Below are 27,497 nucleotides of genomic sequence, written 5' to 3'. Positions count from 1 at the left end.
ACCTGTAACCCCAGCACTTTGGGAAGGCAAGGCAGATGGATCGCTTAAGCCCAAGAGTTTGAGATCAGCCTGGGTGACATGGTGAAACCCCATCTCTACTAAAAATAGAAAAAATTAGCTAGGCATTGTGGCACGTGCCTGTGGTCCCAGCTACTTGGGAGGCTGAGATGGGAGGATGGCTTGAGCACAAGAGGCAGAGGTGGCAGTGAGCTGGTTGTGCCACTACACTCCAGCCTGGGCCACAGAGGAAGACCCTGTCTCAAAAAAAAATAAAAATAAAAATAAGGTCCCTGAAACCTGGAGACAATTCACAGCCCAGATTCTGGGGTTATATTCAGAGAGAAGTCAGGGTAGCCCAGGCCCCAGGCTGCCCAGCTCCCAGCCCCTCTCTGGGTATAGTGGGTCCTTCCCCGGCCTCCCCAACCCTGCACCCTAGTGCCTTCCCCGCAGGGAGGAGCTGCCCAGCTAAGCCCTAGCCTCCTCACTCAACCGCTCCCAAGACACTTTATTTCGTGGCCTTCCTATTTTTGGTACAAATATCTCAAGCCTCTCTAATTATGTCTCAACCTCCCATGAAAATAATCCAGCGGTGGAGACGTGTTGGTGTGCCTATTCTCCCCTGTATACATGAAAAGAGTAAATGCGTTCTTAAAGTAGGAATTTTTCCTTTTAAGAAGTCGCCAGCAGAATCCGGTGACCTTGAGCCCTTTCAAGCCCTGGAAGTGCCCACAGTTCCGAGTTTCCGCCGAGACCGGCAGAGTGGCCAAGGCGCACGAAGCCAGAGGCCAGCTGCCAGAGGGCCTTCCGTTGGGCGTCTTCTGCGTGTTTTTCTATGGCCCAAAGCCAGGCCGGGGTTGCGCCCACGGCGTCCCCGCTTCCTTACAAGGGTTGCAGGTCCCACTGCGCGCGTCGGGTCTCTCTGCAAGGTTTCGGAGTTGCAATATCCCCACTCCCCTGCCACCCCTACCCCGCCGTCCCCCATTCATGCACCCTCCCTGGATTGGCTCGGGATGGGGAAGCCAAGCAGCATCTCGTGAGGATCTATCTATTTCCTCCATTCCTGCTTGGCCCACGACCTTTTCCTTCCTCTGGGCGCGGAGCGCAGAAGGCATCTTCCCATGGGCTTAGATGCTTCTCTGGCGCTGCAGCAGTAGCTCGCGCTCCTCCTCCCTCGAGTCCGGCACACATCGGCGTTTGGCGAACATTTGTTGAACGACTGTTGCACGAGTGAACTAGTGGGCGCGCTACGCTACAATGGGGAGCCGCAGATGGTTGGCGCTGCGTGCGCGCCACAGCCACCGGCCAAAATGTGTCCTACAGCGCAAGCATGTCAGAGGCATAGCCCATCCCCCGCAACCAAAGGCGCGAGGGGGTGGAAAAAGAGCCGTAGCCCGTCCACTGGGTGCACGATGGGCACCGTCTGCATGGCGGGGAAGGCGGGTGTGGCCAGCTCCCAGCGCGCGGTGCGCACCAGCTCCACAGCTAGCAGCTGGAGCACGGTTTGCGCCAGCTCCTGGCCGAGGCAGCTGCGCGCACCGCCGCCGAACGGGATGTAATGGAAACGGCTGGAGGCGCCCCGCGAATCTTCGCGCGCTGCGCCGAAGCGCTCTGGGTCGAAGCCTTCGGGAGGGCTGCGGTACACCGCAGCCGTCTCGTGCGTGTCCCGGATGCTATACATCACGCTCCAGCCCTTGGGGATCTGGTAGCCCTGCAGAGAGGCGAGGAGACCAGCCTGACCACGAGGCACCTGGAAACGGGGTGCCCTGAACTGACCCTCCACCCCGGTGCTTTCATCAGGCTTCCGAAAACCGGGAGGAACCCGCGATTAATCCGGAAACAAGGAGAAAGCTCTGTGTTCCAATCTCAACTCCTTCACTGGTGAAATGTATGACCTTGGACTAGATGCGCAGCCTCTCTGAGCTTCTGTTTCCTCATTGAAAAAAAATGAGGGGAAAAATGCCCACTTTGTTGGTGAAGATTCAAATTAAGGACTTGGCACATATGAGTATTCAGTAAACAGTAACTATTAGTTATGTTCCCGTTTGGTTTTGTCTTTTTTTCTTCTGACCTTAGATCAGAAGACCTAAATTCCAGTGCTACATCTACCAGTTGCTAGAGTGGGAGAAATGCACATGACAGTTCCTCGAGGTCAGTTCTATGGTGGAGCTCTCCTTTGCATTGAACTGAAAACTTTCCGTCCTTCCCATCCATCAGCTGGACAATAATGTTCAGATTTGGTACCACACTTTAAGAAGGCGCACATGCGAATCAAATTGGCCCTCCCTAAAATGCTCAAAGGCAGCTTTCATGTTCCCTCTGCCCACCCCTAGCATTTTCAACCATTTGGCTTTTTGATATGTCTTTCAACCCCTTGACTACACTGCTGCCCTCATATCAAGTTCCAGGGTGAATACTTAGAAGTTTCTAACTGTGGAACAGAACATCTTGGAATCATCCCAGGCGCTCTCTCTCCTCTCTAGACATCAGTGTTCTCATCTGTGAACTGGAGGGTGGCTAAGACCCTTTCCTGTCCTCTGCTCACCTCCCTGATTCTGTGCTTCCCTAAGGTCTTGTAGGGCACTCCAGCGCCTGCAGAATGAAGCTTGCGTTCCAAGACTGATCCCACATCCAAGACACTTCTCAACATCCACCTTTGTCTGAGTCTGCTCTCTCTGTAATGGGCTCTCCCATTCTAAACTTTCACTGCTCCAGTTCAGACTCCAGCTCTCAAAATGTGTTGCTGTCGTCCAGCACTAGGGATCACTCTCTTCACACCACAAGTGGGCTGAGGCTGTCAGGCCTGGCCCCTTCCTCTCCCAGTGGAGCTCCTCCAGGGTAGAGTCCCAGTCCCTTTGATACCTCCTGAACCCTGGCACGCACTGTGCCACAAATGTTCACTGTGGAATGCCCATCTTTGCCTGGAGCCACCCAGTCACCAAGCATGGTGCTCAGGGGACTGCAGTGACAGCCTTTCAGGCACACACCCGCAGTTTGGCACAGCCAGAGCACGACTGCCTGAGGCCACCACCATACCCCCACAGCCCAGCCCCACCTGGATGGAGCATCAGAGCTGGAAAGACAGCTTCCTTGCAGAGAGTAAACTGAGGCCCAGAGTGAAGAGGGAACTGCCCAAGGTCATACAGAGATGGAGTCAGTTCTAGACCTTAACCTTGCTCAGCCCAAACCGGCCTGATCAGAGATGAAGTGTCTACCCGGTATTTTAATTCCTCCCTCCCCTGGAATCTGGCCCCAGCCAGAGCCCTGGAGGGTCGCAATGAGGGATTCCTTGCTCTTGCGAGGGAGCCAAAGGGGTGGAGTACAGGACATACTGAGGGGTTCTCTTTGTTCTCCATCCACACTCACTGGCTGGGAGGGGGTGCTGCACGGATAAAAGAGTGTTTTTATTCTAAAACTCGGCTCTCATTGAGTTGACCGTTCCGGACCGCTGCCAAAAGCTGAAGGGTACGAGATCCCTAACCTTGCCGGCTCGCCAGACTTTGCGTCCCTCAGCCGGGGATCCGGGGACGTGAAACAAGGCTCAGCCCATTTTACAGGACCGAAGGCTGAGGCTCTGAGAGCAAAAGAGGAGACCTCGCCGTCCGAGTCCCTCCGCCCTCCTCCCACCTGGGCGCCGCGGCAGGCGGCAGGAGGTAGGAGGTAGGAGGCAGGAGGCAGGAGGCAGGAGGCAGGAGGCAGGAGGCAGGAGGCTGGCCATGGGCCGGCGCGGCGCACTTACGTCGAGCTCGAAGGTGCGCAGCGCGGTGCGGTAGCCCCCAGACACCGGCGGCAGGAGGCGCAGCACCTCCTTGACCACGCAGTCGACGTAGCGCAGACTGCCCAGCGCCGCGAGGCTGAGGTCGGGCTCGCAGCCGCAGTCGGGCGGGGGCCCCACGCAGCCCCCCGCGGCCCCAGGTGCGCAGCCGCACGCGCGTCCCAGCCCCTGCGCCACCAGCTCCTCCCGAATCTTAGCGATGGCGGCCGGGTGCTGCAGTAGCAGCAGGACGAGCGAGGTGCTGGCACTGGCCGTGGTGAAGAAGGCGGCGAAGAGGAGCTCCACAGCCGACTCCTGCAAGACAGCCCCGTGCGGCACTGAGTCTCCGGCGGTGCAGTCGCCCGGGGCGCTGACTCGACGGCCCCGTAGAGATGAAAAAGCACTCAAATTTACTATTGCGCAAAGCCAGGGGGCAGGGAAGTGCTATTACCGCCGCGACTGCGTGCACCGTTTTGAAGTCGATTAAATCCCAAGTCCGCCACTTGGGAAAGTCACCTATAGCAACAGGTAAAATTAGGATCTCTCCACGCACCTTGCGATGGTTCCCAGAGAGAACGCGGGAACTTACTCTGTGCACTCTTCTTAGTGCTTTAAGCATATTCATTCATTCGGTTCTCACCTCCCCTCTGTGAGACACAATTGCTGCTCTTGTTTTATGGAGTTGAAAACGGAGGCTCCAGAGAAGTGCTCAAGGTCCCCACAGCTAGCACTCCCGGCAGGCGGGCTTAGGAGTCCAGAGCTCTTAACCACCTGGTGGTGCCACCGCCAACCCCAGCGGAACAGCCTGACAATGGTTGCAGTGCAACAAAGGCACCTGCAGCAGCAGTGCCAGCCTCGTACCAATGTCGGCATCATGGTTTCATCCTCTCCCTACCGGAATGGTCCCAGGGAGTCACTAAATGTTTTCCTGGTCTGCTCTGCCCAGGAAGGGCACGCAAGGGGCCTGGTGGCTTCATCCTCCAGGCTCCAATGCCCTGCCTCTGTCCTCTCAGGTCCCAGTGTCTTCCTTGCTGGAAGCACCCACCGTTTGTTTTATACACTGATTCCTGCTATCACAGGATGAACGTGTTCCTTCCCTTCCTGAACCTGGAGGACATGGGCTGTGTTTCACTCACCACTGTATTCCCAGTCCCAGTGTGGAGTCCAGCACTGAATAGGTACATCATAATATTTGTGGAATGAATGACCTGGTTGCTCACTAACCCGCCCTGCCCCAGACAAGAGGGTAACTGGGATGGAGACTCCCTGCCTGGCCCCTGATGTCCAGCCCAGAATTGAAGATTCCTGGCTAGTGAGTCCCTTCCTGAGAACCTGGAGGGTGCTGTCACTCCTCCCCAGTCCTGTCTACTCCTTTCTACTCCACTCCCCTTAGCCCTGAACAGTCCCTGTCCACCTGGCTCCCCCAGGACTCATGAGCCCATTGCTCATGTTCTTATTAGTTCCATTCTCAGAAAAGAAGCTAAAGCTGAGGCCCACCCTTCAGGGATGTCTGGTAGAAAGTGGGAAACTGAGGCCCAAGAAAGGATGGGTGGGAGTTGCTTATGGAAGATTGAGGTCTCCCTATTTGTAACTTCCCCTCCCCCCAACTTCTCCACTCCTTTTTGAGTGCTCAAGCAAGTCCTGGGGCCATTCCAAAGCTTCCCACCTCCCCTCCACTGTGTGTGCGATGTGTGTACAAGGGGAGGGGTCCTAATTCTCCAGGAGATCCACAGCAACGAGACAGACAGATAGAGGTGCCAGGTGCCAAGGCAGCTCATAGAAGGAGAGAGGTGATTTTGGAAGGAAGAAGGGAACTTTGAGGATGTGGAGTTTGATCCTGAGCCCCTTAGAGTTTGTAGAAAAAATGAATAATGAGGGCTTTGTAGGCAGGGGGACAGCAGAGGCAAAGGCATGGAGTGGCAGAAAGGGCAGTGGGGGAAGGAATGGAGAGAGAGCCGTTTGTGGCCAGAAACCTGCAAAGATGGGCCTAGCATTCTTGCCTTCAAGTCTCCTACTGACCAGTGTGGCAGCTGGCTGAAGGCTGCACAGCTAGTGAGTGTGGCTGAGTCATTACTGGAACCCAGGTCTCCTCTTGCCCCTCATCTTGAGGACTGCCTGTGCCTCAAAGTGGGGCTACACAGGATGTGGCTCTGGGGATGCAGCATTGGTGTAGGGATCTGCTGGGGATGCAAAAGAGGGGAGAAGGAGCAGCCTCTCAGCACCCACCTTCAGCTCCTGCATGGAGGGCTCATGGCCCAGCTCCCTTGCACTGTGAATGATCAGCTCCAGGGCATCACCCGGCTCTGCAGCCTTGTCCTCATGAAGCTTCTCAGAAATGGCCCCCTCCAGGTGCTGATGCAGCTGGTCCCTTGCCCGGATGCCCTGAGAAGAAAGATGGGGCAGGAAGGCTAAGGGGGCCAGGCCTGGCCACTTACCGAGAAAACCTTCTCAGCACTGGCTCTGCCAACATCCTTGTGTTAACACCTCCCCAGCTTAGCTCCTGGCCTGGCATATGGCTGGGCTCAGTAAATGGTCAGGGATATATCCACTGTCCACAAACACCATTCTGTCTTGATTATCACAAGCCCCCTCTAAGCCACAGCAGAGTTACTATCATCCTGAGGAGAGGATGCTGAGGTTCAGAGAGGTCAAGCAATTGCCCAGAGTCACACAGCTGTCCATGTCCATGCCTGGCACAGAGCCCAGTGCGGCTAGGGTCAGCCCATTGCCCTTTCTCTGCAGTAGGCTCAGGCTGGGGCACCTTGATGCACCCAGCAAAGCTCTGACTTAGAGGATACTATTGGATGTTGTAAGCATTAGCCTCTGTAAGGGCGTGGGCAAGAGGGGATGCCTCTCCAGAGTTCAGGGAATAGCCACAGCAAAAGCATCCCCCCCCACCACGGGAAAGCACTGTAATTCAGCACTTGAGTTCCATAGTCAGAGGAGATGGGGTTCAAGTTCTGTGGCTGCCCCTACTAACGGTGTGATCTTGGGAAGTCAATAAAATAAGTTTGGCCAATAAAATGAGAATAATAACACCTTGCAGGCTGCAAGGATTAGATCAGAAAATGTATCCACGGTGATCAGCATATAGCATGATCCTTTACACATATTATTTTTATGCAGGTGACTGAAAACCAGGGAATCAAACAGTGGGAAGTCCCAGAACAGGGGGACCAAAAGGCGGGTTGGGGCATCCTAGCTGCTCTCCGGGTCCTGCCCATTGTTCTGAAGTCTGGAGAAGCAGCGGTTCTCTGATCCAGAAACCTAGCGGATCCAGGGCCTGTGGAGCTGACGCCCACCCCCTTGGGTCGGGGGTTGGCGCCGGGCTGGGCCAGGGCGCATCTGCAGCCCTCACGCTCTCCTCGGTTCCACAGCCATCTGGGCTTCCGAATAAGTGATGGAGGCCGGCCCCAGAGGCGCCGCTGTGGGAAGGAGTCGGACCCCAAACTCTGGCGGCTTGCGCTTGCTAAGGCTGGAGCGCGTAGCGGCAGGGGTCCCACGGAGGGCGTGTGGCCAGCCCCAGGTCACACCAGCGAACCAGCACAGAGGCCAGGCCCAGAGCCCACCGCCACGCCACCGCCACGACGCCTCCCACCCCCGGACCTCGCTGCCGTTCCCCAGCAGAGGTGACGGACGCGCGGGGTGCGCCGTGGGCGTCCCGTCTGGGTCTGGGAGGCCCGTCCGCGCCGCGGAGTCTCAGAAGAAGGTCTGGAGCCCGGGCAGCCGTACCTTGCGCAGGCCACTGAAGGGAACGTCCAGAGGCAGTGAGAAGAGGTTCTCCACGAGCTGCTCGAAGGTCCGGGCCAGCGTGGCGCACTGTGCCTCGTCCAGCCGCAACCCCAGCAGGATGCGTGCGGCCATGCGGAAGGTGAGCGCTTTAGCGGCGTCGTAGACTGAGACCGGCCCGCCAGCCGCGCACCAGGAGCGCACCTCATGCCGCAGCGCCCCCTGCAGGCGCGGCACGTAGCGCTCCAGCGCGGCGCGGCTGAACACGCGCGCCAGGACCTGTGGGAGCGCGCGTGATCAGCGCTGGCGGCGGTCGGGCCTCCTCTGCTTGGCGATTCCGGAGTAGCCAAGAGGCCAGTTCCGGTCCTTTCCCCCTCTTCTAAGAGGCCCAGACCTAAACTTGCTGGCTTTTGCTTTCGCCTTTCCCTCCAGTTCTGCTCTGATGCACACAGTCCCTCCCATCCATCCAGGCTCCCGCTGCCATCTCCTCTAAGAAGTCTTCCTGGCCCCTCTCTAGGTCTGAGTCTCCAGCGCTTCTGCTATAACAGCCACGGAAGATGGGAGATGAAAGAACCTTTTAGAGCAGTCCTAACTCTGTAAACAGAAGCTGAAGATAACGGACCCGTCCAAGGCCACCCGCTGGTTACCAGGGACCTTGGTCAGGTTCACAGTGAATCCAACACCGGGGCCCCGGCTTGGCCCATGGCAGATGCTGGGGACCGCGGATCCGACCTTTCTACGACCCATTCCCGTTTCCACTCACCTTGCGCCGCCGCCGATGTGGCTCGCCGACCGCACCAAGCAGTGTGTGCGAGCCCAGCAGGATGTGCGCGCTCTGTGGCCACTGGCTGCGCACCAGGCGGTGCTCGCCCAGCAGGATGGTGCGCACGTTCTCTGCGCCGCTCACGCGGATCACTGGCCTGCCCAGCAGGTGCGTCTTGAACACTGTCCCATAGCGCTCTCGGCGGGAACTGTGGAAGCGCGAGCCCTGCGAGCGAGGCGGAGCGTGGAGAGCTGGAACTTCTGGGCCTGGGCCGGGGATCTGACCCAGACCTCCCAGCTGCCTTTTGATCACAACTCTGTCTCTGGCTGGCGCGTTTACAAAACAAGATCCCCAGTGGGCCTGGCAACTACACTATGGGAATGTACATGCTCCTGTTCCTATTGGTGAGATGAGGAAACAGACTCAGAATGAAGATGTGAGCGCCCAAGGGCTCACAGCTGAGACAAGCCTCAGGCTCCTTTTCTATGCTTACAGGACGTGCTCCTCAGACTCCTTCCTAAAACCCCTTCTGTTTACCCCCTGCATTGTGTCCGGGAGTTGCTCTGGGGAGAATTCCAATGACTTGAGGTCCCTTCGAGGGAACGGAGGAGCCAGGCAAAGGCGAGAGTTGTGCGCGCTTCCCGGGGTCGTGGGCGATGGGCAGGGACTGGCTACAAATCCCATGGGCATTGAGACTGAGGAGAGTCCAGTGGGAGCCAGAGGGAGAAGGGACCGTATTAGCGCTCGGGGTCGAAGGACTGCTCACCTGAACTAACCAGTGCAGCGTTTCGCCGAAGAAGGGCCAGCCCATGGAGCCCTTGGGCAGAGGCAGGGTGGAGGCCCGATCCCGGCTCAGCATCCAGCGGAGGGTCCAGAGGTGCTGGGCCAGGCTGAGCAGCAGGCCCGCGCACAGGACAGCAGTGCCTGCCGCCCCCAGCACTGACAGGCAGCTCAGCCCCCAAGGGAACATGATGAGCCCGCGGGGGCCAGGCCGCTCAGAGCGCAGGGACAGAAGGGGACGCAAGAACCTGAGCGCGAGCAGTGCGCAGTGCTCACCTGTTCCGTCCGCAAAAGGCCTGGGGTTTGGGAGCCAAGTCCAAGATTTATAAGCTCCGCTGAGAACTCCGTTCTAAAAACAGACAGGCGGTGAAAGACGGTAGTGACCGTGCGCCCTTAGGGAACGTGACTTCCTCGAGGCCGGTGCACTCAGAACTTTCTCCTGGCTCCTGGGCCCAAATGCCAGTCCCTCTCGAAGGTGCCCGCTGCCTCGGGAACGCTTACTCCCCGCTCCGCGGGGCACCTCCCACCTCCCCCCCCCACCCCCGGGCTCAGCACCCTTTGCATAGAAGCAGCGAAGGAGGGCGAAAGAAGAGCAACTCACCAGTGTTACCAACCTGGTCTGCAGACCCCCGCCCCACCTCTCCCTCCTCCAGTCGTTTAACCCTTCTTGGCCCACCCTGGACATGTTTATATAGATATTGGCTCCCTCCCTACGGACCGATCCCGGTTCACACAACGTGACGTGTCTTTGCATATTTAAAGCGCTCCACGCAGAGTGGTGATTGGAGGCAGTGGGCAGTGGCGCACTCACGGAGGGGCTCTGAGTAGGGAGTGGCAGGCGCTGGGGCGCTCGAGCTGGGCTAGGGGCTCGCCTCGCAGGACCTGCGGGTTCGCGCCAGAGCTTCCCGGCTCTTCTCAGCGCTCGGAAAGTGGGCGAACCCAACGCGCAGAATTGACCCAGGCTTGCGCCCCACAGCGCTCCTGGCCCACCCCCGGCTGCTGGCTCTCTCTTCGGTCCCCGCCTTCGAGCTTCTAGGTGCCCTTCTCTCGCCACTCCAAGGTGAAAGAACTGGGCTTTTCTCTCCTTTGCTCCGACTATTTCAGGGAAACTGCAGTCGTCGACGCCTGCGTTGGCATCGCAAAAGCCCACGAGGGATAGCGCAGCCGAGATTCTCCGACAGCTAACCACCTCTCCCGGCTCTCTGATCTACCACATCAGGTATCCTTCCAAAGATGGCAGTTCCACTGCTGCCCTAGGCTTCATAAAGACGTCCTAAGCCTCCAGAAGCGGATACCCAACAGCACCTTTCCGGTCTCAAGGACCAAATTCATCTTTCCCTGCACATCCTTCCCTCCCTCCCCCGAGTTTGCCCGACGACTCTTGTCAATCTACACTGCTGCGTTTTGGGCTTTGTGCGTCCCATTCAAGGGTTCCAAATGCCCCAGGACTCACTCGTCCTTGTCCCTACAGCGCAACCTGGGGTGTGTGTGGAGGGTGCTGGGTGTTTATATTATTGAAAAGAGTAAAGAGGACCCACAGTGGTCTGCTCCAGGTAGTGCAAAGCTGATATCTCTCTGAATCCCGGGACGTCTCAGCCAAAGCAGGGGAGACACCCTAAGTACACTGGAGGGTTGGGTAAGCTGCGAAGAACAGCCCCATTCCGGTCTTCAAAGAGAGTTAGCTGTTCACCGCTCCTCTCTTCCAGATTTCCCTGTGCCTGAAGAAGTACCATGCTTTTCATGTAGTATTTTAAAAAACATTAAATACTTTGGATTAAGAGATGATCAAGAGAACAAGTGCGCATATATATATGTGTGTGTACACACATATAAGTGTGTATATATATGCATGGTTACTATAGCTGTATGTTTATTTAGTACCTACTTTCTTTGAACTATATTTGAACTAAGCCAAACTATATATATATATATAGTTTTTGTGCCACTCCCATTCCAATAACTAGGAAATAATATGCCTTTTCTCCAGGAAGCACTTGTTTTAAATCAGTAAGCTCTGAATAGACAAAATAGTAATGCATTTTCAACGACTTGCTCAATATTTTTAATATTTCATCACAAAATCCAGAGATGTACGTATAATTCTTTACACTTATTTTACAGAGTCAGGCATAGTTTCTTACAGGCCTAAATCCTGAAAAGGCAAAGGGAGGATTCAGCATAAATACAACAAAGGTATAATAAAGACTGGATTTATATTGTCATTTGGACCACGGAAACGTACACAAAGGAAAATGTACATTTGTTTTAGGTTTTCCAGAGTTCATTTGGTTTGGCTTGTTTCCACAATGAGGATACAGTACTGAAATCTGCTATTTGAAGAAAGTAACCTGACCCCTGTGGTAACTTCTGTGTGCAGGAACCATCTACCCTCGCACAAGCTGCACCTGAAGTGGTTAGCCCCATTTAGTTCCTGTCCTCTCTTTTAACTGGAACCAAACCAAACCAAACAAATCCAGAATGGGGTCAGCTACAAGCAATATAGTTAGAAATATTAACCCTGATGAACAGAAACAACACTGCATCTTTAGAAAATCCAAAACCTTTTGTTCATATTCAGTACGATTAAATTAAACCACCCAAGTAGAACAAATAATTCACATTCTTACTGAGTTAAATCAAGTTTGATTTCAGGAAGCTTTAAAGATTTGTCTATTTCCCCTTCAGAATTAGCAGAATTAGAAATTTTGGTCTGCTTAAATCACAATGAGGTGAAAATAAAAGCTAAAAGTCAGAAAATGGTAGTGAAAAACTACCATATCAGACATGATTGAATTCCAAAGCCATATACTGATCAAAAAACAGATTATCATTCAAGTCTAAATAGAAAAAACTACTTATGAGTAGAGGCATACGTTTTTCAAATGTATTTGTAATCAATTTCATGTACAATTTGTGACAATTTATGTTTTACACTTTTGCATTTTCCCCTAAAAGTGAAAAAATGCTCATTTTTTCCATATATAAAATAGTATTCGATTATTTAAAAATCCATACAAATGACATTTATTACTATTTCTTGTTTAAGCCCTCATGTATCTTCTCTATTGTATTTTTGGATTCTGTAAACAAATTACTATATCATGACCAATACTTGCTCAAGATCAATGTTGAATCATGGATTTGGTGTCACTGAGTGCAAGCGACGTGAGGTCTACGTGTGCTGGGACATACCATTCACCAAACTTCTCAGCTGTTTCACAACTGTCTCTATCAACTTCTGTTTGTCTCGATCATTCTTCCTGAACTGAGCAAATATATTGTTCTTTTTGCTAGTATCCTTCATCCTAGAAACATATGTGAATGAAAAAGCTTAGTAAAAGAAAATTAAAAGCTAAGCTGTCACAAGTAAAATATCTTGCCATGCTCTGAATTATCCCACACTAATCCTATGCTTGAAAAATATAGTTCAAAGAAAGTAGGTTCTAAATAAACATACAGATATAGTAACCATGCAAAAAAATAGAAGCTTTATTTTACATTCTATATTAAGTAGCATTTTTGCATTAATATGTACATCTAAAATATGCTAGGTTTGCTACTATCATACTATTTTCTAATATTATTCCACAAAGTATGCTAAAATACATACCCTGTATAGACTCAGCTAATCATATTCATAGCAAGATAAGGTGAAAGGAAAATAACATTAGAAAATGTAAAATAGCAATGTTTTTGCCTCAGTTGCATTTCATGACATTGTAAAATAAATTTACATTTATTTTAAACACTTCCTCTTGTCCTTTCACATCAAATTCACTATAAATATTTTGAAATATAGGAAAATAATAACAATTTTAATTTAAAAGCTGAAAATTTTAATAGTGATACTTTTTAATTTTTATTTTCTTATCCAGCAGCCCCCAGAATCACAGCAGATTCAGAGGGCCTCCCAATAGTGATATTTTAAATGAAATATGATTGAGTAAAGAAAAAGTCTGTCACATAATGAGAGGGAAAAGTTAACACCTAAATTTATGTTTAGTTGGACAAGATGCATCAGTAAATCCTATTACCTCAGTTTTTACTGTATTGTTTATTTCAAACCATGTATTTCTCTACCTGCAAAGAATCCAAGTCCACAATGCTGAGATTTAGATAACACTGGTGACAAACATTCCAATTCCTGGTCACATTTGACAAAATACCTTCTTTCCTGAGTTACAGATTTTTTTTTTTTTTTTAAGAAAGCTCCAATTGTCACATCCCCAGTAAACATATTTCTAAGGTCAATTAAGCTTGCAATTCAGGATACAAAAGGAAAGATGTTTTGTTCACATCAATATAAACAGCAGTTGCTTATGAAATGACACCAACTCTGAAGGGCAAGAAAGAAAAGCTTCTTTTTTGGTCATTAAACTAGAATGAGCTTTTAAGCTCTATCTAGACTTTTCTTTTTTGACAGAAATCTCTAGTTCTTTAGTTTATCACTGAATCAAAAGGTGCTAAAATGTTATACAAAAAAAGTTTTCAGAATGTACTCACTTCTCCAAAAGAGTAAGGGCTGTGTTTGGATTCACCCGAAGGTACTTAGAAGCTGGCTGTCCATAATCAGCTAGATAAGTAGACCAATCCCAAACCATAAACAGGTCAAGGAGCTGCGAAAGATGGGGGAAATGTTAAATCAACTTTTGATTATTTACCCAGTTAACATATAAATTATATGCTATCCTTGTTCTACTTTAATATAGCCTGCTTCTTAGATAGAACAGAATAAGGAAATTCATTTTTAAAACTTCATTAACTGTACTTTACAACGAAAATAGATCTTTTTACTTTGAAATTACTAAAAGCGCCAGGGGTTGTTTTCTAGTAAAATACTTTGTGTTTTCAAATAATTGTAAAATAATGAAAACACTGTTAATATAATATATATGAACCCTTGTACTGATGTATAAAAATTTTATCTTTACGCATTAGTCAGTACCCAGATGTAATTAATAAAGGTTGGCGCTACTAACCTGTATGAAGAATTTTAAAGAACTTAAATTGAACCTTTTTTTCTTAGAGGTAAGTATGTTTACCTTTCAAGGACGCTGTTTGCACCTAAGACTTTTTCCAAAGTAATTTAACCCAAAAGCTCAGATAATCTCAATTAAGTGCATTTAACAACCTCTGCTGGATTTTCTCTGGTGATGGATCCTCCGTAGTATTATGAAATAAGGGCTTCAGGATTCAGCCTGTTAACTCTAGGCTACCATTTTGTATAAACAAACAACAACAAAAAAGAGCCCTCTTGTTTCCCGTGGTGTCTTAAAATTGACTATTTACTTTATAATCTCCAGTTAGAATCATTGTCAAATATGGAAGTAATCTTTTAAAAGCAATGCCATGCCTAAACCAAAGCACCAAACTCTTTATCCAACTTTAAAACCCTAATCCCCTTTAAGCCATTTAAAACCCAACTTCCTATCCCCATTTGAATTGTTTCAGAAAGCTAAATGCTTTACTTACTACCTTCCTTTAGTTTTATATTCTTTCTTTTTGTTTTAACTCACTTTATAAGTAAGGGGTCTTACTGGTTTTGCTTTCAAATGGAGGAAACATTTGCATTTACTCATGGGATACAAGAGACAACCACTGACTCTGAGAGGGATAAAACTCTGGGGTGATTAAAATCTCATAAAGGTAGGTTACCAGAAACTAGCTTTTCTTGATGAAGGTAAAAAACTTGTTTGACTCTTTCCCTATCCAATTTACAGGTATTAATAGAGATTTTCTCGCAACAGGCAGAAAATTCTATAATGAAAATATTAACTATGAAAAGCCACTCTATTTTCTTTCAGACAAGATACCATTCTGGGCCATACCAAAAGTTGAAACACTAGGATAGAAACTATACTGAGACAATGTTAAAGATATACTGTCTGAAAAAGAAAAAGGAACTTATTTAAAGTTCTGTGTAATTTTTAACTGTGTTTGGCCACATTTTTCCCTCCTTTCACAAAGAGGAAAAGTTACTGTCATACACTCAGATGGTAAGAGTGTAAATTAGTGTAACTTCTCTGGAATGTGATTCCGCAATGTGTTTAAGAACCTTATTAAAAATGGCCATTCCCTTTGATTCAGCAATCCTACTTCTTTGAAAGCAACTTTGGGAAACAGAAAAAAAAATTTATGCACAAAGATAATCTCAAAAATGCTATTTGTGTTATCAAAAACTGAAAAAAGCCTAAATCTCAATATTAAGAGACTGATTAAGTAGTGAGGTATATCTGTATGATAAAATTAACATTTATGAAGAATTTTAAACAACATGGGATAATGTTTATGATAAATGTTGCTATTTAAGTTACATAAAAACCCATCCAAAAGGACTGGAAGAAAATTTGCAAAAATGTTAAGGATGCCTGTTATAAGCTGGGCATGGTGGTGTGTTCCTGTAGTCCTAGCTACTCTAGAGACTGAGGCGGTAGGATCACTTGAGCCCGGGAGTTAAGAGTCTACCCCAGGCAACATAATGAGACTTCACCTCTAAAATAATAATTTTTTTAAAAGAACAATTGTTATTTCTGTGGTGGGATTAAAGTTATCTGTTATTTTCTTTATTTTTGTAATACTCTACAATGAATATGTGTTAATACTATAGTTATAAATAAGGTTTATATATTTATATATTAAAATAAATTTCAATAATGAACACCCCTCACAGAGTTGCCAACAGAAGCCTCATTTTCAAGGATTCTTCTTTCAGGTGTATGTGTGTATTTGCACAACTGTGCATGTGCAATGCACAGTGTCAGCAGAAAGCAACCTCTTAAGGCTCTTTTTCTCTAGGCTGATTTACCCCCAACTGGGAAAGGAGGAGCTGACTTAATGAATGAAAAACCCGCACCAACTCCAACTGTGAATACAGAATTGATTCTTTTACAGCACAAAACCAGACTGTCCTAGATAAAGAAACACTATGCTTACAATGTTCACATATGGTCAGATACTCATATGCAAATCTCTTATGTGCAAATCCCTAGAAATTACAGGAACCACAAAATTAAACCTACCTGCCCATATGTAGACAAATCTATATGCTTTCATATTTACATTAATCTTTGTAAAAATATGTACAGAAATACATATTATACACAGTTAATTTACAGATATCTATAGAAATTTGCATGAATTTGCAAATTAATGGTTAAGGAATTAATTGCCAATGCAGACAAAAAGGCCAACGATCTAGATAAAATTCATTTATTTATTCAGCATATATTGTCTGCCCACCTATCACGTGCTAGATACTGTGCTAGGTACCAGAGATACAGTATTGGAACAAAACAAAATATCTTTCCTCAAGGAGCTTACATTGTAAGATAGGAATAAAGCAGTAATCTTTTGATGTTAACATGGAAGAAATTATAAAGAAAAGCTATTCACACAGAATCCTAGTAATTTAAACTACCATAACACATGAGAAAGCTACTATCCTTTAATATAGAATAAGACAGAAGCCATTAACTTATATAGAAGCTGGTGACTGCCTGCTCATTCCGCTCAGTCTATGAATCCAATGGCTGAAGATTCAATGGCTGAGACATTTCAGTGTTTGTGTCCCAAAGACCACACATGAACGTGGGCAGAGAGCAAAGATGGAGCCAGCAGGCATGTTGATCTCATATTCTCATTTCTCATTTTCATGTGTGTAAGGATTTTTCAAATGCATAGTACTGCTGGAACAAGTAAATAGAAACAAACTTCAAAGCTGGGCAGGCAAGCTCATAAAGTGTGTCTAGCACAGTGTAACCACTCAGTAGGTATTCGGGAAATAACTGATTAATTGATGATGCCAGACCATTATTCCAAGTTTCCTTGGGAGCTTTTTCCTTAGGCTACAGGCTACTTTAGCTTATGTTGATAGCTCTCTGAAAAAGGCCAATGTTGGCTTGCAGGCAAACTATGGCAAGTGAATATAGTGAAGTGACATCTCTGTATCTCTCTCAGCTTTTCACTGGGATGTTGATAAAGAGGAGATACTCCATCATGATACAGCACTGGGTCTAACGTTAAGTGAGTTAAATGATCTTCCTAGAGAAAGTAGCATTAATATTTCTGAATGGTCTACCAGTCTCCTTCACTCATAATAATTATAAGGTCATTTTTCACTTTTTATAATTCAGTTCTACTGAAGTGAAGGATAAAACATAAAACCAGGACTTTATTCCTGGGTCCCACCTAACATTATGCCAAGCCAGATTTTATGGACTGAACCCATTTCTACAGGTGGCTATCCATGCCTGTTCTGACCAAGATGACCCTGGTCTTTGATTGGGATGACTTTAAAAGAACATGATTGCTCTGGAGTCAGAGTGTGATGGGAATAAAAGGGGAAAGGGGGGTGTTGCCAGGTACAAACACTGATACTTGCCTTTGCTCCACCCCAACAGTCATTGCTTTGTGGACTGCCTCTCATAATTGGTTAAGCTTCACAGGATGCACTATGTTCTTAATATTAAGATCTACATTATGAAAAGTCTCACTTCTCTACTTAAGTTTTGCTTCCTTCAGATGGCAATATGCACAAATAATACGTTCGTTATTAATCACACAAAATCTCTTTCAGTCTTGTAAATAAACAGTAGGACATGGTCTCAACAGGTGAATTTATTAGTTAACACATATACCTGAAGTTCAAAGATGTAGATCAAACATGAACAAAAACAAAAATCTCCCCAGATTACCCAAAAGCAATTTTACAATTACTTATTAAAGGATAAAGTCGGGCATATGATAATGAAAATTGGTATTAAGTTCTATAAATGGGTTTCTTCCAATAGTCAAGTAAAGTAATTCCACCTTAAATCCTTTTGGGAAGTAAGCAAAGTATAGATGATATAAAAATGAAAAAGCAAAATCATGTGCCTGAGTTCTACCTCATCACGATTTGTAAGATTATCTGAAATTAGTATCCCAAGTTTTTTTTCACCAAGGATTCAAAAATACCCTTCATAACTAATCTGATAACATAAAGTGGATGTATGCCAATATTTGTAAGTGAGTTGTACGTTTCACTTCCTCAGCATTCCCTGTGTGTGTCCAGCAAACAAAAAGATCAGCTTAAGGAAAGAAGTGTTACATGGGTGGTCCCATATAGCTCCAAATAGTCGAATCACTTCAGAATCACTGAGGAATTCATTTGTGTCAACCCATTTAGCTTGCTGACAGTTTCCCATCCTACAGACTCATTCTCAATCCATGCCCAAGGAACTTGAGGTCTCAGACCTGTTGAGATCACTTTGTACAAATGACACAATGAATCTAGGCAGACTTAAAATTATTCTATGAAACTCTTGAAGTGACTTTTTGCCTTTTTAAAAGTGAACCCACAGTGCCAGGTCATTTTTTCCTTGAATCTGATTTAGCTTTCTTTGTTTTAGGTCTTTTGGGTTTTGCTTTTGAAGCACCTCAGGGGCAATGACCCAGGACAGAAGATAAATAAAGTTAAGCCAACCTCAAGAGAAAAGCAACTGGGGATACCAGGTTTGCTTTTGTAAACGTGAACAGTGACCTGGGGGCTCCAGGTCAACCTCAGTCCCCCAAGTTCCCTTTTCCAAACACTAAATCCACCTGGGACCTCAGAGTTGCTTTGTGGATTCCAAAAGTAAACCAGGAGATCATTTTTCCTTTGCCACCAAAAAACAAAGTTGAGACCAGGGTTCCTAGAGTGCTCCAGAGATTTAAACAACAAAAGTCCTAAACCCTAGTACTGCTTAAAGGAAGAAATACTTGCCTTCAATCAAATCCTGAGTAATTCACCACTGGGAATTCAAGAAAAATGGGTCTTACTAAACTAGCTACATTGGAAAGAACTACAAGTCCTTTTCTAAATATATTGTGAGGTCAAATGATGAACTCCATATGATTTTTAAAGCACCTGGATTTTCCTTCCTTTCTAGCCATCTTTAACACCACATTTGGAAAACTCCACATGTAGCACAGAATTTTAAGTAGCAGTCCGAAGATAAGCGAAAACTACAATACAAAAAAGCAAATCAGTATTGTGCCTTCAGTCACCTACCTTTTTTCCCTTCAGGTGTTAATTGCCTTCATGCTACCTTCTGGATCTTATGTACCCTAACCCAAGCCTGCCCTCTTCCAATGTCCCATCTGCTAGACTTGCTCTCAGCCAGTCCTTTCACTCCCACCTCTGTGAGGACTAGGAGTGAGTTCTGAGCACTTCATGCTGCAGAAGCTGCTTAAAGGAATTGGTCTCTTCAAGTCACTTCACTCAGGTGAACTGTACACGCAAAGGTAGAATGTTCTTATTTTTTTATGCTAAGCTAATGTAGTAGTCCTAGATAACCTCTAGGTGAGTATGGAATTTGGAAAAAGAAAAAAAAAAAGAAAAAAGAGGCACACAGTAAAATTTACATAATCGGATTTACACACGTCCATATTTGCTTTATTTTGATTTTTTTTTTGTCACTACCATGGCTAAAATAGCATATAGATACATACATGTGAATTTATGAGGTTAATTTATTAAAATTAATTTTATCAAATACATAGTTAATAATCAAATGGAGCATATCATGAAACCAACAGTTCACTGTCGTACTCAGAAGTAACCATGTTTAACTCCTTATTTATTTGTTTGTTTTTTGTGTTTTCTGTTGTTTTGAGACAGAGTCCTTGCTCTGTCACCCAGACTGGAGTGCAGTGGCACGATCTTGGCTCACTGCAACCTCCTCCTCCTGGGTTCAAGCAATTCTTTTTTCTTTTAAGATGGAGTCTTGCTCTGTTGCCCAGGTTGGAGTGCAGTGGTGTGATCTCGGCTCACTGCAACCTCCACCTCCCAGGTTCAAGCAATTCTCCTGCCTCAGCCTCCTGAGTAGCTGGGATTACAGGCGCACGCCACCACGCCCAGCTAATTTTTTGCATTTTTAGTTTAGAGACGGGGTTTAACCATGTTGGTCAGGTTGGTCTCTAACTCCTGACCTCATGATCCACCCATCTTGGCCTCCCAAAGTGCTGGGATTACAGGCATGAGCCACTGCGCCTGGCCTCAGGTTCAAGCAATTCTTGTGCCTCAGCCTCCCAAGCAGCTGGGACTACAGGCACATACCACCACGCCCGGCTAATTTTTGTGTTTTTTGTAGAGACAGGGTTTTGCCATGTTGCCTAGGCTGGTCACGAACTCCTGGCCTCAAGGGATCCACCCTCCTTGGTCTCCCAAAATGCTGGGATTATAGGCGTGAGCCACCGCACCTGGCCTTTAACTCCTCTTTTAGTTCTAGTGATTATCTCACTATCCCTAATAGGCTTATTTTTCTAATTTTGTATTATTTTACAGCTATCACATATGAGAGTTTACCTTACTTTATACCAGCTCTCTTCTTGGGTAGCTATCTTACCATTTTTGTCTATTTTTGTTTTTATAATTTTAATACAATTAAACCTCTATTTCTTGTTACATAACTTTTAAAGTTTTTTTTTTTTTTAAACAGCTTTGAGATGTACCATACAGTTCACTCATTTAAAGGGCACAAATCAATGGTTTTGACTCTATTCACAGAATTGTGCAGCCATCTCAACCAATTTTAGAGCCCCTGAACGAATCCCCATAGCCCTTAGCAATCACTTTCCAAATGGGAATCAAATAACATGTGGTCTTCTGGCCTGCCATGGTGGCTCACACCTGTAATCCTAACACTTTGAGAGGCCAAGGCTTGAGACTAGGAGTTTGAGACCAGCCTGGGCAACATGGTGAGACCCTGTCTCGACATACAATTAAAACATTAGCTGGCAGTGGTGGTGCACGCCAGAAGTCCTAGCTACTTGGGAGGCTGAGGTGGAAGGCTAGCTTGAGTCCAGGAGGTGGAGGCTGCAGTAAGCAATGAACTGTACTCCAGGATGGGCAGCAGAGCAAGACCCTGCCTCTATTTAAAACAAAACAACACAAAACAAAACAAACAAAACAAAAAGACCTACCTGGTCTTTTGTAACTGGCTTCTTTCACGTAAGCATAATGCTTTCAAGGTTCATGTAGCATGCATTATTACTTCATTCCTTTTTATTGACAAATAATAATATATTGAATGGATATACTACACCTTGTTTATCCAATCATCAGTTGATGGACATTTATCTTTTTTGGCTATTAAAAATAATGTTGTTAGGCCCAGCACGGTGGCTAACACCTGTAATCCCAGCACTTTGGGAGGCCAAGGAGGGTGGATCATGAGGCCAGGAGATCGAGACCATCCTGGCTAATACAGTGAAACCCTGTCTCTACTAAAAAAATATATAAAAAATCAGCCAGGCGTGGTGGCAGGTGCCTGCAGTCCCAGCTACTCAAGAGGCTGAGGCAGGAAAATGGCGTGAACCTGGGAGGCGGAGCTTGCAGTGAGCCAAGATCGCGCCACTGCACTCCAGCCTGGGCAACAAAGCAAGACTCCGTCCGTCTCAAAAAAAAAAAAAAATGCTGCTATTAACATTTATGTACCAGGATTTTGTAAACAACTGTTTTCATTTCTCTTGGGTATATATCTAGGAGTAGAATTTGTTATATAAACTTTTAACAGGATCTTCTGACTTTCCATTTAGTAGTATAAGAACATTAGCACGTTACGTAGTTGAGTTTTAAAATAATTCTTTTGGCAATTGGGATAAAATATTTATATTATGTATTCAAACCTAAATAACAAATAGATATTTGATTAAAGTTTCCTAAAAATTCTTTATGAATGCAAAAAGATGTTAATAAATCTTTTTTTTTTTTTTTTTTTTTTTTTGATACGGAGTCCCACTCTGTTGCCCAGGCTGGAGTGCAGTGGCACGATATTGGCTCACTGCAACCTCTGCCTCCTGGGCTCAAGTGATTCTCCTGCCTCAGCCTCCCAAGTAGCTGGGATAACAGGTGTGCGCCACCACCCCAGCTAATTTTTGTGTTTTTAGTAGAGACAAGGTCTCACCAAAGTGCTGGGATTACAGGCGTGAGTCACTGCACCTGGCCAATGTTAATAAATTCTTAATCAACAATTTTTTTATTCCCTATTTTTGAAAAATAATAAAAACCTACAATTATCCAATAGAAGAAAGAACCTGTCATATAATTTCCTCAAGTAGATTCACTTCAAATAGTTGAATGTGACTTAGATTTTTATAATACACACACACACACACACACAACACATGCACACACACAAACACAGGCACAGCTTGTTTTTCTTGAGAGTACTGAACATAAGAGTTCAGCTTCCTGATATTGTAAGGTAGGTCATACATGAACTAGCAGTACTTTACCTAATTACTGAAACCAAAAATCTGGATTTAGTCTGCTTTGTGTCTTCTCTCTCTCTCACAATTCTTTTTTTTTGTTTTTCTGTTTGTTTGTTTTTTGAGATGGAGTCTTGCTCTGTCCACCAGGCTGGAGTGCAGTGGCGTGATCTTGGTTCACTGCAACCTCCACCTCCCAGGTTCAAACAATTCTCCTGCCTCAGCCTCCTGAGTAGCTGGGATTACAGGCACATATCACCACATCCAGCTAATCTTTGTATTTTTAGTAGAGTCGGGGTTTCACTATGTTGGTCAGGCTGGTCTCGAACTCCTGACCTCGTGATCCACCTGTCTCAGCCTCCCAAAATGCTGGGATTATAGGCGTGAGCCACTGTGCCTGGCCTCTCTCTCACAATTCTTCCATCTAATTTATTGACAAATAGTACCAATATAACTTCCTAAATATTTCCTGTATTTACTTTCTTCCACCTTCTTCTTTTTTTTTGTCATCTTGTTTGAGACATAGTCTCACTCTGATGCCCAGACTGGAGTGCAGTGGTGCAGTCTCACCCACTGCAAACTCTGCCTCCTGGGTTCAAGTGATTCTTGTGCTTCAGCCTCCCGAGTAGCTAGGATTACAGGCACATGCCCCCATGCCCAGCTAATTTCTGCATTTTTAATAGAGACAGTGTTTCACATGTTGGCCAGGCTGGTCTGGAACTCCAGGGCTCAAGTGATCCACCTGCCTTGGCCTCCCAAAGTGCTGGGATTATAGGCGTGAGCCACCGCGCCTGGCCCTCTCCCAGCTTTCCATCCCTACTATTACTACTACTACTGTCCTAGTTCAGACATCATAATCTCTCCCCTGTGGCCTTTTGTCTTGCCTATACCCTCTGCCTCTCTCTTCCAATATCCCAGGTTAGCCAATCTCCACACTGCTGCCAGAGAGATCCAGCTAAAACACAAATTTGATTACACCATTCCCTTGTTTAAAACCTTTGATGGCTCCCCATTTCCTATAAGATAAAGTTCAAGTTCATTAACATGACACGCAAAGCTCTCTTGCGCCTTATCCAGGTCAACCTTTTGGCTTCCTCTCCCTTCATGTAATCCAGGCTCCTAAATGAGGAACTACTCTTAGTTCTCTTAGAAACCATGACTGGGCCAGGCGCGATGGCTCACACCTGTAATCCCAGCACTTTGGGAGGCAGAGGTGGGTGGATCACCTGAGGTAAGAAGTTCAAGACCAGCCTGGCCAACATGGTAAAACCCCATCTCTACTTAAAAACAAAAAATTAGCTGGGCGTGGTGGTGGGCGTCTGTAACCCCAGCTACTCGGGAGGCTAAGGCAGCAGAATTGCTTGAACCCAGGAGGCAGAGGTTACAGTGAGCTGAGATCATGCCATTGCACTCCAGCCTAGGCGACAAGAACAAAACTCGGTCTCAAAAAAAAAAAAAAAAAGAAACCATGTCTACCCTAGGACACTCCTCATTCCTCAGCTCTTCTGTATGAAATCTCCTTTCCTTCCTTCTTCACCCAGGTAGCTCTTACTTAGTCCGTAACACTTAAGTCTAAATCAGTCTCCCAGGAAGCCTCTCCAGACCACCTTGGTTGGGTTAGCTGTCACTCTTTTGTGTCCTCATACTACCCTCCACACATTTGTATCACAGTGTTTTTCACAGTATATTGATGTTAGGGGTTAGTTTGTTTATCCACCAAAGAATCAAATATCAATAATTCCATTTTTAGTCTGGACGAATCATAGCTATCCCAGCACTTGTCTCCTTCCAATATCTCAACAGTTGTCGTGCCTTTTCCCTCCTTCTAATAGTGTACTTTGTAAGTGCCTCAAAGCTAGTGACTTGTTTTGCTTAGTATCTGTATCTTCACATAGCCCAGTAACTGGCAAATACTAGGCATCAACTAAGTATTTGTTGAGATTCACTGCATATGTTACCTTTTGATACATAATTTCATAAGGCTACACTGAACTCATATCATATACACTAATAACAGGGCTATGTTATCATTTACTTGACATGTGAACTACTAGTAATTAAGACATCTCTGAATTTTAGTAATGTTTTATAATTATTCTAAAAGCCAGACTAGGCTATTGACTGATTGATTTAATTTGTGCCATAGGATGTACTAAAATATTTCACAACCAAAGTTCTGCTCCTTTTGTAAACTAGTGATGCCACCATCAAATGTGTTAAATAAACATTCCCAGGTCATACATTTAATTTTCTGTACAGATTCACTACATCATCTGCTACACTTACATAACAAGTAGTTATGTAATGACTTCACCAATGAAGCTCAAAGACCTCTAATACTAAGGAAATCAAACCTTGAAACTCATGATGAGAGGTGTTCAATAGACTTTCAGTTCTCTCTGATGAGTCACTTTGCTCCATTGAAGCTACGAAGAAACAAGATCTGCTTGTATGAATTGACTTTGGAAGAACTTGAGCAACAAAGGAAGACAATATGAATTAGCCAGTGAAAAAAATTGTATGCCAACATATCTATACTCCAGGATATGGCAGTTGCTTGAATGAAGGAAGCCAGACCAGGCTAGGGTTTCCGCAGTACAATTGTTAAGAAAAACACGAAGGAAGAGAATAACTAGATTTCTAAATCTGAAAGAATCTAAGTGGTTCTTCTCCCCTCTTGCCCCACCTCAATGGTTATGACTTAAAATAAGGCAAATGAACACTTGGAGAATCCAATAGCTAGGTTTAGTCTTCAATATAAGTACTCATATATGTTTTACCCTAAAATTTTAGAAAGTCAAATAATACTTATAATTTGCTATTTGTTATAAACAATGACTCTGGCTTGTTTTCTTTAAGGCTGAACTAAAATTAAAACTAAATACTTGGCTGGGCACGGTGGTTCACACCTGTAATCCCAGCACTTTAGGAGGCTGAGGTGGGCAGATTACTTGAGGACGGAAGTTTGAAATTAGCCTGGCCAACAAGGTGAAACCCCTTCTCTTCTAAAAATACAACAATTAGCCGGGCGTGGTGGCAGGTACCTGTAGTCCCAGCTACTCAGGAGGCTGAGGCAGGAGAATCGCTTGAACCCGGGAGGTGGAGATTGCAGTGAGCCAAGATTGCACCACTGCACTCCAGCCTGGACAACAGAATGAGACACTGTCTCCAAAAACAGAAACAAACAAACAAACAAAAAATCCCCAAAAACTAAATATTTAAGTCCCCACAGGCATCTTATTCTCTTATTTAAAATGGAATTCAAGCCATTCAGGGTAACTGAAACAAACCAAGATCATTAAATCCCAATTGCCTCAAGAGGAAAAGGGAGATCACTTCTATGGCAATAAATTAGTGGAAAAAAAATAGACTCCAATTTTGGCAATAAATCTTTGGTGAAGTGATGACCTGAATTTCAGACTCAAATCTCATTTCTTATGCTTTACAGAGATAAGGCCTCAGTTTTGTGCCCTGGAGTATAAATACAGACCCATTACCATTTCGCCTTGGATTCCTGAAGGGATGCAAAGTTGGATTACCATAGTTAGCCTGATGGAAATAAGGAAACTAAGGATCTTTGCAGTCTCTGTTAAAGATAATATTATAAAATCTTGGTGAGTATTTGTATTTAGGAGAGTTTACAATCTCATTTCTTTCAAATCTTATATTTTATAATCTTTACTCAATTAAAAAGATATGTATTTAGTTTACTCTTCTTGAATCTCGTACTTCTCTTATGCTAGATAATATATTAACTCCTAATTATCCATTTACTTCCAGACCTGATTGTATATGTAATTACCTTTTGTCACGTACAATAATTTGCGCGACAAACATGTCAGAACACTTGCTGCTTAGTCTGTTTCAACAGATAAATGTAGTCTTTCCATAGCCTCAAGGCACAATTAAACATGAAGAAAAAAGGCAGTTATCAAACTATGCTGAAGCTGATTCACTAAGGCAGAAGTTCACAGCATGTAGTCAGGGCTTACTTGGAAGCCTGATGCTTGCTTGAATGCTTAGTTAGTAACAGATTTCTGAGAGAGGGAAACAGAGACAACACTGTTAACATTCTGACCAGTGTAGGTAGCCACATGAACTTCAAAATGGGCAACAGATGAACTTTAAGATGCAGCTTAGTTAAGAAGCAGCTACTGGTAAACAGCTACTGAAGTCACACCTTCACTACAGGTTATTGGATAAAATTTAAAAAGAGACACTAAATAAAAACAGCAGTTGAGGGAATTAGTTTCTTGGGAAGATAAATGCAGCCACTGGAATTAAATGGATTGTGATCTAAGTCCTGTGATGCTTGCACGATGTGAATCTGCACTATGAGAGTACAAAAAGGAATCCCTACCTGACCTCTGGATAACCTAAAAACAGGAAATTAGGACGTTTCTAAGCAAAATAGGCTGTTATCCTGTTAAGATAATTGTTTCCATTGACACTTTGCATAAACATTTTACACTAGGCCATCAGAAAAACTCAAGCCATGGTGTCTCTTCTTTGTAATACGTAGAAACAGTGCCTGGCCCAGTGCCCTCAACACAGTTGAGGAGGTAAAGTTTGTTGATGATAATTAAGAGGAGAACAAAGAACAGAAAGAGAAATAACAAACAGGTAAGAAAACTGGAAGCATTCTTTAAGTATTTACAGATTGGTTGAAAGTAAATTCATAAAATATTAAAAATACAACTTAATTCATAGTAAGAATCCAGAATAATTAAGAGAGTATGCAATGACTTTAAGGAAAGCTCAATAGACAACGCAACTTAACATGAGTCAGCATTTTAAAAGAATAATTGTAGCCATGGCTCAAGCCTGTAATCCCAACACTTTGGGAGGCCGAGGCGGGTGGCTCACGAGGTCAGAAGTTCAAGATCAGCCTGGCCAAGATGGTAACACTCCATCTCTACTAAAAATACAAAAAATTAGCTGGGTGTGGTGGTGGGCGCCTGTAATCCCAGCTACTTAGGAGAATGAGGCAGAGAATTGCTTGAACCCAGGAGGCAGAGGTTGCAGTGAGCCAAGATTGCGCCACTGCACTCCAGCCTGGGCAACAGAGTGAGACTCCGTCTCAAAAAAAAAAAAAAGAATAATTGTAAAATATCTGATATTTGATTATGGTGCTTCAGAATGTTAGAAATCCACACCACCTGGCTGGAAAAAAATCAAGCTCTTCCTTTGCATCACTTAATCAATACTCTACGGATATTATTTGCCTATCCAATTATACTTCAC

General features: G+C 45.4%; 2 protein-coding genes across 8 annotated transcripts in view; both read right to left on the bottom strand.

Annotated features, from left to right (window-relative positions):
* Positions 1–485: 485 nt before the first annotated feature.
* On the bottom strand, positions 486–9,688 carry LOC126962027 (cytochrome P450 26C1). The gene is made up of 6 exons (XM_050802793.1): positions 9,010–9,688; positions 8,244–8,468; positions 7,484–7,759; positions 5,978–6,133; positions 3,737–4,066; positions 486–1,708 (listed from the first exon to the last, which is right to left on the bottom strand). The coding sequence occupies exons 1-6, from the start codon at positions 9,211–9,213 to the stop codon at positions 1,331–1,333; spliced, it is 1,569 nt and encodes a 522-aa protein (XP_050658750.1). The 5' UTR covers positions 9,214–9,688; the 3' UTR covers positions 486–1,330.
* Positions 9,689–11,057: 1,369 nt separating this feature from the next.
* The window catches only part of EXOC6 (exocyst complex component 6), a 213,587-nt gene continuing 197,147 nt past the window's right edge, over positions 11,058–27,497 (bottom strand). For all 7 annotated transcript variants that reach the window (XM_050802774.1, XM_050802773.1, XM_050802775.1 and 4 more), the window contains 2 exons: positions 13,527–13,639; positions 11,058–12,328 (listed from right to left, as the gene is read on the bottom strand). In XM_050802774.1, coding sequence (XP_050658731.1) covers positions 12,196–12,328; positions 13,527–13,639 — 246 coding nt within the window. In that variant the 3' untranslated portion in view covers positions 11,058–12,195. The remainder of the gene's footprint in view (positions 12,329–13,526; positions 13,640–27,497) is intronic.

This window comes from Macaca thibetana, chromosome 9 (assembly GCF_024542745.1).
Source record: "Macaca thibetana thibetana isolate TM-01 chromosome 9, ASM2454274v1, whole genome shotgun sequence".
NCBI classification, from domain to species: Eukaryota; Metazoa; Chordata; class Mammalia; order Primates; family Cercopithecidae; genus Macaca; species Macaca thibetana.
This window is presented reverse-complemented; position numbering and strand designations above follow the sequence as displayed.

What these genes read in the sequence shown, in the direction of transcription:
- LOC126962027 (XM_050802793.1), bottom strand. Translation starts at nt 9,213, where the DNA reads ATGTTCCCTTGGGGGCTGAGCTGCCTGTCAGTGCTGGGGGCGGCAGGC. An exon ending in CGCTGCACTGGTTAGTTCAG is followed by an intron (nt 8,469 to 9,009) that starts GTGAGCAGTCCT and finishes CCTCGCTCGCAG; the next exon opens with GGCTCGCGCTTCCACAGTTC. An exon ending in TGCGCACCTTCGAGCTCGAC is followed by an intron (nt 1,709 to 3,736) that starts GTAAGTGCGCCG and finishes GCCTCTCTGCAG; the next exon opens with GGCTACCAGATCCCCAAGGG.